At 40.3% G+C, this 10,876-nt stretch overlaps 1 protein-coding gene across 1 annotated transcript; it reads right to left on the reverse strand.

The window, feature by feature from the left end:
• Positions 1-1,699: 1,699 nt before the first annotated feature.
• On the reverse strand, positions 1,700-5,241 carry LOC116894382 (olfactory receptor 13A1-like). The gene is made up of 2 exons (XM_032896090.1): positions 5,215-5,241; positions 1,700-2,632 (listed from the first exon to the last, which is right to left on the reverse strand). Exons 1-2 carry the CDS (start codon positions 5,239-5,241, stop codon positions 1,700-1,702), a joined length of 960 nt encoding a protein of 319 aa, XP_032751981.1.
• Positions 5,242-10,876: the final 5,635 nt, after the last annotated feature.

Here is a 10,876-nt window from a genome sequence, read left to right on the forward strand (position 1 = left end):
GTCACTTCCATCCATGCATGGGAGAGAATTTCCAGAAAGTAATCACTGAAGCAAGGGTCTACTCTCTATGTGGGTAATACCAGTCCAGGTCACTAGAGAGCATGGGCTAAAGGGAAAAGGAGAAAGTCATTTAAGCACAGGTCCTCCTCTTCTATATTTTCTGGGCTGCCATCATGGGAGGAAGCTTCTCTGCTACAAAAGCCCTTTGTCACAAGGCCCTGCCACACTATAGGGTAAAACAGTCATGTGACCATCGAATGAAGCTTCTGGAACCATGAGATAAAATCAATATTTGGAAAAGGTATTTGGGTCACAAGGATGAATTACTGTTCCATATATGATTTACATCACAACTCCTGGTATGGTGCAGCAGTTAGGAAGAATAAGGAAGTAAATGGATGAAGAATGGATGTAGTTTGAAAAGGATATGGCATCTCAGCAGCAGTTGTTGCAGATGCTGCCCTTTCTCTGCTTGTGTTATCTTCCCACCAATATCTTAGCAATGGGCACAGATGTCCTTCTTCCTCCTCTCACTCTTGTCCCTCTTCCTCTTTCTTCTCTTCTGTTCTAAACAGCGTGTTAGCCAGGAGTGGTTGGTCAACACAAAATGGACTCTATCTTTTGTGTGCATGTTTTCTTTTGCTTTGGTATTATTCTGTCTATTTGGTTTGGTCTTATTTTCCATTTTACAGAGAGAGAGAGAGAGAGAGACAGAGAGAGAGAGACAGAGAGAGAGACAGAGAGAGAGACAGAGAGAGACAGAGAGAGAGAGAGAGACAGAGAGAGAGAGACAGAAAGAAAGAGCAGACAGAGACAGACATAGATAGACAGAGAGACAGATAGAGGCAGAGAGACATACACAGAGACAAAGAGAAACAGAGACAATGAGAGGCATGGATGGAGAGAGATTGAGAGACAGACTTATTGGATGAATAGGTAGGCTAAGGGAAGAGTTGTGGGAAGGAAGAATATAATTAAAATCTGTTATACAGAAAAATTTGTCTATGATTTATTATTTCTTTACTTATATTTAAATATGAAGGAGTTTCACTTTACTGTGCAAACATTCATCTAGCTTCCTCAAAACTCTTGTTGGAGATAATTAATCTTTCCTGTGTTTTGATTATTTATTTTCATTGTCATAAATAAGCTGGAATCACATGTGTGAGTTTATTGTTGAAACTTAAACTTTATCTCTCTTTACTGAATGCATCCATCCTCAAACAGTTGTATCAGTTTTGATGTCCATAGCACAGCAGGGAGTTGTGAAATTGTAAACCTGAGTTCCTCTATTCTTGATTCTTCCCAGGATACTGAGACCACTCTGGCCCTGTAAGTTTACCTATGAAATTTGGATTCATTAGCTGTAGTTTTTAGCCAACGCTCTGTGGTGTTCATAAGCATCGGATCAAAGACTATGTTTTGTATCACCAGAGTCATCCACTGAAAAATTTTCAGCCAAGGAACATGGAATCCCTAGTTAGATAAACTTTACTGTTGAAATGGTTTGTTCTTGTTAGGAGATAAAGCTGTATTTTTATTTACATTGACTCAAAAAAGGTACAGTGAGTGGAATTGTCCAATTTTCTCATCAAAGTTGTCTAAAGCAACAATAGAGACACCCAACTTTATGAGACTGCTCTAAGTAAATAATGTTTAGGAACAGCTCAGGCCTATAGTACAGCCTACATATTTCCACTTAATGTGAGAAAGAGGCAAATATTCTGCCCAAGGCATGCTTGACATCCTTGTTCCTCAGTGTATAGATGAGGGGGTTTAGGGTTGGGCTGAGGACCGAGTATAGCACTGAGGTAAATTTGTTTCTTTCTGGGCTATAGCTGGAAGCAGGACTGATATAGGCACAGAACACAGATGAATAATACATAGCGACCACGATGAGGTGGGACGAGCAGGTAGAAAAGGCTTTCTTCTTGCCCTCAGCAGAACGCATGCGAAGGATGCTGGCAATGATGCAACCATAGGATAACAGGGTTAGCACAAAGTTGATGCCTCCATAAAAGGCATCTGACGCAAGAGTCATAATGCTATTAACATATGTGGGGCTACAGGAGAGCAGGAGGAGTGGGGGTATCTCACAGAAGAAGTGGGTGATAACCTTGGGCCCACAGAATGACAGCCGTGTCATCAGACCAGTATTTATAGATGCATTCAGTGCGCAGACAGACCACACAGCAATGACCACTACCCCACACAGTTGTGGGCTCATCCTGGAGTTGTAGTGGAGGGGACAGCAGATGGCTACATAACGGTCATAGGCCATGACTGTGAGCAGCAGCAACTCAGAGGATCCAGACCACACGAGGAAGAAGAGCTGGGTCATGCATCCCTTGAAGGAGATGTTGTTTTCCTCAGACAGTAGACCAACCAGCGTTTTGGGCAGAACAGAGGAGGTGCACATAATGTCCATGGTTGCTAGGTTGCACAGGAAAAAGTACATGGGACTGTGGAGTCCAGTGCTGGAGGTGACCAAAACAATGATCACAATGTTGCCCATTAGGGCCATTGCATATAGGGACAGGAAGCAGCCTGTCAGAAACAGTCTTAGACTAGGGTGCTCTGAGAACCCCTGCAGAACAAACTCTGTCACTACTGACTGGTTAGGACTGACCATCTTTGTTTGGTGATGTGTAGATTGGCTTCTGAGAAAAATATTACAGTTTACCACACTGAAATCTGATTTTGAAAATTGATCATCTCACCATTTTCTGCTGGCAGAAAGGGAAAGAGGGAATATATTTGCATCAGGGAAACCTCTCATCCCCTATTTTCTTACCATATCCTTAGGTGGTATTATAGGGAATTTTCACCTAGGACTCTTTTTCTCATAGATTTGGACCAAGAGGGATATCTGCTCCTACCCTTTTTGAATATGTGAAGTGAGTGCAACATTCCTAGCTCAGGACCTGCCTATGCTTTCTGTCCATAGTACCTGTAAGCACTATGCTCTTCAGACAGTGCTGGAACCAGTATGCCTTCTTCTCATAGCTTCTCATACTTATTTTATAGAGTACAGTTTCATCTCTCTCACCCATTTATCACCTTTACCCTATGCCCATGAAAGAACCACAGTATCTTCCTGTTCCCTATGTCAAATATATTCTTCCACATACTCTTACCTCTTTTGTCCAACTTACCTTCAAAGGTTGCAACTGTCTATTTCCCCAGCATTATTATGTATTTCCAATTTCTTTAAGTTTTTCATAATTTCTGCCTTCTTTTCCTTTCCAACATTTCAATTTCCTCCTCCATTCCTCAAGGAGTATAGAGTGTGTATTTTGGGCCCTAGTCCAAATTCACTGTCTCTCTCAGTCTTTCAGCACACCACACACTCTATTGCTTGCCATCTGACAACTGACATCTGACATCACCTGACATTGACATCATCTGACATCACCCTTAGATTTTTCTAGCGGTTTCATGAGTTCCTATGTGAATATACTGTACCCCATCTGTTGACATCTTTGTGGCAATTATTTGAAGTGTCACTTCTCTATAAATATTCTTTGCTTTGCATTTCACTGCCCAAGATACAAGGATATTTTCCTTCTTCACTGAGCACATCCATGGCATATTAATGTGTGTAGTGTGTTTCATTTCCTGAATCCAGTGGTGGTCAGCACTCCCACATATCCTCAAACCATCTTCTAACTGTTTATTTTCTTTGGTCACATTTTCTTTCATGTCTCATTTCTGTAGTATGTCTCACAACCTATTTTCTCCTTACCTCTTCATACATGTTGAATTTTGAACGTTATTTTTGCCTCCATTTCAAACCAGATGTACTCAAATATAGTATTTGTTGTCTTCAACCACGAGAACAGTGTTAGGTCTAACCATATGTCTCCCCTTCTCAATTCTATTGCACTAGAGAACACCAATACAGAGTTTGATATTTCAATTTGCTCTATAGGAATTGAACTCAGATGTAAATTTCTCATATTGTCATGGCATATTTTGAATCTGTCGAGCTAATTCAAGTAAACCTGAATTATGGATTATACTCCTGATAGTACTGATAATCTATGGGTGATATTCAGCACCTTCCCTGGTGAGTATTGATTAGGTTCACCCCTCCCTGATATAAGAGAAATATTAAAAAAATAATTAAAACCTATTAGAACATGAACTGTTATATTTTTGTTACCAATAGCACCTGGAATAAAAGGGAAACAGATATATAAATGACATCTCTAAAAAGAAATGACAGACAAATGTAATAAATCAGGTGATTTGAGCTACCAGTTAATGGATACTTATAATCCACATACTTATGGATCCATAATTCATTACAAAGGAGGTAAAAAGTATACACTAGAAAAAAGAAAAATACATAGTTTTTCAACTGATGATCATGGTCAAACTGGATGATTACTCATACAAGAAGTATACTACCGCTTGCTTAGTCAGAGTTACATGAGAATATTTTATATTAATTGTGGCTATTGTAAAAGCTGTTTCTGCCTGTGCCTGGGAACTGTACCAGTACCACTGTTCCCTGCACCCAAATCCCATGGGAGAGAGAGAGCTGGACCCTCAGAAAGCAGACACTCCTAATAACCCAATGTTGACAAATACTTTCTGCCCACATTCCTTAGGCAAGAGTAAAGCACCTAGTGCCATCTGTGCCCCTGGAAACAGGGAACTTAGAGCAGTCAGGGGTAAGACCCTTTGGTTTTCTGCCTGCACTGAGAGTTGAAAGTCAGTTGCCAGGAGCACCTACACACCTGAGAGCAGAGCACTCTGTTCCCAGATCCAGCTGAAAGAAAACAGGTGTGCATGTGTGCTGATACACAGGCCTATAGGAGGGTCAAGCCACTGTCAGAGACAGCAAGAGAAGCTAACACCAGAGACAGCTTGATGGTGAAAAGCAAGTGCAGGAACCTAAGCAGCAGAAACCAAGTCTACTTGGCCTCATCAGAGCCCAGATCTCCCACCAAGCTAATACAAGATATACAAACACACCTGAAAAGCAAGATTTAGATTTAAAATAACATTTTATGATGATGATGGAGGACTTTAAGAAGGACATAGATAACTCCTTTAAAAAGACAGGACAACACAGGTAAACAAATAAAAATCCTTAAAGAAGAAAATCCCTTAAAGAATCCTTTAAAGAATTGCAGGAAAACAGAACCAAACAGTTGAAGGAATAAACTCTTTGATTATGATTACAATCTAGTCTGTTGTTTGTACAACGGAGCAGGAAACCAAATCTATCATATTCTATTTTCTGATCTTCAAACACTCTTCATCAAACCCAGGATAGGTTGAGAACCTGACCCTTCTGTGTTTCTGTCCCTCTGCCCTGATTTCCAAAAACTTGGACAAATGTGTTTTTTAGAGAGTTGTCTTTTGTTTGGGGGTACCATTGGAGCCTGAAGAATCACACTGTGTAAGGTAAGTCTTCACTCACCTGTCCCTGTCCCAGTGAATGGAGGTGACAGATGGCTCCACTTTGCTGAGCACAGACTGTTCTCTCTTGCAAGCATCAAGTCTTTTGTCCTTCTGAAATTCTGCTTCCTTTGTGTTGAGTTTCAATTGACCATCACAAATTTCAGTTATTTTCTGAGTCCAGGGGCAGGTGTTTATCCTGATGCCTCTTGGGACAGAAACCCATGGAGAATTCTCTTAGGATCAATTAAAGAAAACTCTTGGCTCATGACTCCCAAATCCCTGAATACTGGTGTGGAAGAGGGTGGTCAGAGGAGTCTCACAGGCAGGAGCAGTTCCTCCTCCACACCTGCCCTTCAACACTCTACAGGCATCTCCCAGAATGTCTTGGTATCCCCATGTCTCACCATGGTATTAATTGATTTCCTTTCACTCTTTTGAGGGTATTTCATGTGATTTGAATATATGCTATGAATTTATTCTATGTATGTTTTACTTTCTATGCCTCCCTTCCAAACCTTCAATATATTATTATGAACTAATGTTCCTTCAGCACATCCAGTTCTTTCTGTTTGCTACATTTAAATCCCTGAGAATTTACGCACAGGTAACATTTCACAGACAGAATAGTAGGTTTGATGAATATAGAAGAATCCACACATGTGCATTTAATAACTATTAGGAAATAAAACACAGCCATGAGTTTGGAGAAAATGGGGGGGTGGATATATGGAAAGGTCTTGAAGTAGAAAAGGAATAGAGAAACATTAGGATCAAAGTATAATCTCATAAAATTTTAAAGAAAACACTTGATTCAAAGTTTTACGTGCCATAAGATCTTTCATAATGGAAAAACCAAATAAGACTAATTTAAGTAAAATTTTAAGTTGAAAAAATATTTTTCACATAACATAAATTGAGCATGATTTTCCCTCCCGAAACTCCTCTCCTAATCTCCCTCTCCACCCAGCTACATGTCATGTATTTCTATCTTCATAAAACAAACAAACAAAACAAGAAATCAACAAAAAGCAACACACACACACACAATCTGTAAAAGCAGAAATTCAGAAATCATATTATACAAACAAATGGTCAGTAAGACAAAAATAAGCAAACATCAAATATACAAACAAACAAACAAAAAACAAATAACCCAAACAAAGAAACATAAGAGAGACAAGTCATTAGAACTATCTTTGAACTTTCCCATGGCTATCAATTGATTCTCATAGGCCTACCCATAAGTGGGTTTTATTTACCTAGTCATTCTGTATTGGTGAGAATACATTACCCCTGAGAATTCCAAGGCACTGTTTGAACACTGTCCAGTTGTGGGTTTCTGTGTTTGTTCCCATGTACTGCAGGAGGAAGCATCTTTTATGATGGTTGGATGAGATACTAATCTGTGACTATAACAGAATTTCACCAGGAGTCATTCTTTTGCTACTTACCATCAGTAAAACTATATACTTTCTGATCCCCTTGGTCCAAGGCCTATTTAATCTAAAGTTCTTGGCCACATGAGCATTGTCAGGCATGGGCTCCATATACTGGTGTGGGACTTAAATCCACTGAGATAGTGGTTGGTTACTCCCAAAACTTTTGTGCCACTGTTGTGACAGTTTATCACGCAATCAGTTCACCAATGTATATTGAAGGGCTTGTAATTGGGAGGAGATACCTTTCTCTTTCAAATTTCATAGTTATTAACACCTGAAAATATTTCATTGTGTAATTTTACCACTATTTTTATCTATTCATGCATTTTCAGATATATAGATTGTTCCAATTTCGAGATGCTCAGCTATAACACATAGCATGGCCAAATGTACAGACCCACTATGTCCCTATTTTAATGTGTTCAGACTTGTTGATATACATGTGAGCACTACAGGATTGACCATAAAGGGAATCTGAGTTGAGATTAAGTTTCTTCTGGTCCCCAGCTTGAATTTTCTGGTGGGGTAGTAGTTGGAGTGATTGAGAGATAGGCCCCTTTCCATCTGTATAAAGGAGTCCTAGGGTCTAGAAAAAGCAAGCAATCATTTCCCAGGTTAGTGAGGGTATGGTATTATCCAGATATGCAGTAACATTGAGGTTTAAAGTTCGGGGACTTTATCAAGAGATGAAACTATTCTATGTCTTTTCCGAGTTAGGGCAGAGGTTGGGTCTGTTATCATAGTCCCCTTGGTGGAGTATAAGGTTGATTTATCATCATGGGTGGAGTGTCTAAGGGAAGGGAGACATCTTATTCTTTGAGGTAGCCAGCTTTTCCCTTGGCCTGCAGGACTAGCTAGGTAGGTTGGCATCTTTCATATAGAGAATTCCACATCATACTTACACCCATCTTCTTTAATGGAAAACCAGGAACCACAAGTCCAACTTTAATCCAGGACTGTATGCTTAGTTCATTCCAGTTATGGCTCTTAGAGTAAATGGGTTACATTTCCTGTAGACACATTGAAGAGAATATTCCTGCTCCAGCAACATATGTGGGTTTAGATCAGTAATTCTCAACATGTGTGTAGTGACTACTTTGGGGGTTGAATGACCCTTCACAGGGGTTGCTTAAGACCCTTAGAAATATCAAATATGTACATTATATTCATACCACTAGCAAAATTACAATTATGAAGTTGCAACAAAAATAATTTTATGTTGGGAGACACCACAACCTGAAAATGATCTTAAAGGGTCATAGCATTAGGAAGGTTAAAAACCATTTATCTAGATTCTAGATGATTGATATGCCCTCATTAGATAAATTCTGTCTCACAATCTTGGACAGAGCAGCGATAATCTCCATTCTGCTGATGTCAATTAATTGGTCTATCAGCTGGACATGTACAGAAAAAGTTTCATTTAGTTTACGTCCATCACTTACTGGAAAAGTCCCTGCCCCTTTACTTGCAAGTGATTGTTTCTAATCCTGTGTGTCAGCCAGGTTTGGCTGATCCTTGAAGAAATCACAAAAATCAAATCTAAGCACAGTCTAACAGGCAATATTTCAGAAAATATTCATTATTAGTTTTTACTAGCTGACCATTAATAAAAGCAGTATGGTTCCCTTGACTAGTCCCAATCCTGAATCTCAATATTTTCATCTGGCCAAGGGTAAGAGACACTTGACAAGATTTGCAGCACTAGTGTCAGTGTGAGTCTGAGGTATGAATGAGCCCCATGTTTGGGGGTCTGTGAGGATCTGAGATAATTTCATAACTTTGATTGGTTGGTCATATCCATCTTTAGATGGAAATTCTGAATGTAAGCTGTGATCCCTATTCTCAGTGACCATGGCTGTTGCTAAGATCACAGCACATGATACATTTCAGGAAGGTCCCAGGGATCTTCTAGACAGGCAGTGGATGTACATTAAGTCTCTGGCTTCAGTGTATTCTGTCCAGCCAAAGGCAGAGCAGGCAGTGGGGTTGGTAGAGGAGTCTGGATGCCTTAAGTAGTCTGCTGCAATGCTTATAAGGACTTAGTGAATGAATACTTAGACATTGCAATAGTCTGTGTTCTTCCCTTCAAGTAATAAGTGGAGGTGGGCTACAAATCATTAATGTTTCAGTTACTGCTTTGGAGCTTTTTGAAGAAGAAAAGCTTCTACCTATTTTGATATAGTATTTTCAAAACCAGCAAATATTGGTAGTCAAATCTTGTCAGAGCTACTTCAGTGAGCCCCAAGTCCCAGTGTTCCCTGGGATTGAACTTTTGCTGAGAACCAATATGTGCAGATTTTCCTCTTCTTGGGTTCACCTAGGCACAGACAGGAATGCAGAAGGTAATTTGTTCAATTACAAACTTTCATCCGGTGATGTAGAAATTTCCTGTGGACAAATTTTGCATAATAAGAAAAGAATCAATCAGGAAGCTGTAGTGGCTGAAGACTGTCCTGACCCTGTGTTGAGAGGATGTGCTAAGCACCTGATGCCCTTAAGATGAATGGATGTGTGATGGAGAGGTGGGGAAGATGGAAGAGAAGAACAGTGCTTGGGGTTTGGTGAGAGGCAGAGCTGGAGACTTGATGACTTGATGACAATGACAGGTCTAAGAGAGTGCTAAGGTCAACAGTGGAATAGATTTTTGCCCAATGTGTTCAACTGCACTGAACTGGGAACCTGTGTAGAGGCAGAACCACCCTATGCCTACATGCTTCAACTTGCTTCCTAGACACAGGTCTGGATGATTCAGTTTCTTGATTAGACCTCTTCAAAGGACCACCAGATGAATATATGTGATTTATGCTGATGTGTGAAGCAACATTGATCTGTGTGGGCTTTGCTGCTCCTCCAAAGTGAGAGGGTGCACATGTATGTGAGTAGCTGGCAGCACTACCTGAAGTTATTTCCTGGTCCCTGCTGCCTTCAAGGTCAATGTCTGGGTTAATGGTCCTACTCCAGCTGGAGTTTGTGCTGATGTCCATGGCCCCTTTTTCTATTGAAGGCCATTTGGATGTAAATGGTCTATGCTGCCACCTGAAGCCATGTTGATATGCTATCTCTAGGGACCACACTGATCTAAGTGGCCTGCACTACCATCGGATGCTTGGTGATATCTGGGCCATGCTGCTGTTGAAGTCCATGTCTATGTCCATGGTCCTACAGCAGCCAGGGTCGAGGTAGATGTCCATGGTCCATATTAAACCATTGAAAGATGATGATGTCCATTAAGTATGCTGCAACCTGAAGCCATACAGATGCCCAAAACCTGTGGTGCTACCAGGGGGTCATATAGATGTGAGAGGCCTATGCTACCATTATAGGCTATGTTGATGTTTGTGGTCCAAGGCTGGCTCTGAGATCCTTGTCAGGGTCCTTGTCGTAATCCAGGCAGAGGCCATATTCATGGTCTGTACTGTTTCCAGAAACCACCTGGATTCCCATCATCCAAGCTCCGGCTAACTGTAAAATGAAAGGAAGGTACTTTCCAGTGATATAGATGACTAAAGATCCACAAATGAGAAAGAGGGACATGGAAGGCTTGTATGACAACTCATACCCTAGATCAGAAAACTTCCCAAAAAGAAGAGCCTAAAAAGGAATGCATCAACGAGAACTCTTAAAACTTGTAATACTGATGCTGAAGTGTAGCTGTCCACAACTGATGGTTTCTGACCAGTGTACAGGTGGAGAAGATGTACATTTTTGAGTGGGAGAAAAGGAGTCAAGATGTACTTAGAACTTATCTTCAAGGACGTGAGTCAGAGAGAAATAACAATTAGATAAGAAGATGGATACCTATCAAAAATAAGAGTTTGTTTATCAATTACCTCACTATGATAGGAATTACTAACTAATGTTTGTGTGTGTGTGTGTGTGTGTGTGTGTGTGTGTGTGTCTGTGTCTGTGTGAACACTTATATACTTAGTGTTTGGCTGATTATCACTTGTCCTATAGGTTACAGTCATGAGACTAATAACAGAACATGTGGCACAAACATAGTTTAAAGATAAAACAAT

This window comes from Rattus rattus, chromosome 2 (genome assembly GCF_011064425.1).
Source record: "Rattus rattus isolate New Zealand chromosome 2, Rrattus_CSIRO_v1, whole genome shotgun sequence".
Classification (NCBI taxonomy): Eukaryota; Metazoa; Chordata; class Mammalia; order Rodentia; family Muridae; genus Rattus; species Rattus rattus.

Excerpts from the sequence above, each read along its gene's own strand:
- LOC116894382 (XM_032896090.1), bottom strand. The coding sequence starts at position 5,241 with ATGATAGATTTGGTTTCCTGCTCCGTT. Across the intron at positions 2,633-5,214 it reads ATTTGGTTTCCTGCTCCGTT|ATGGTCAGTCCTAACCAGTC; the intron begins GTACAAACAACA and ends CACCAAACAAAG.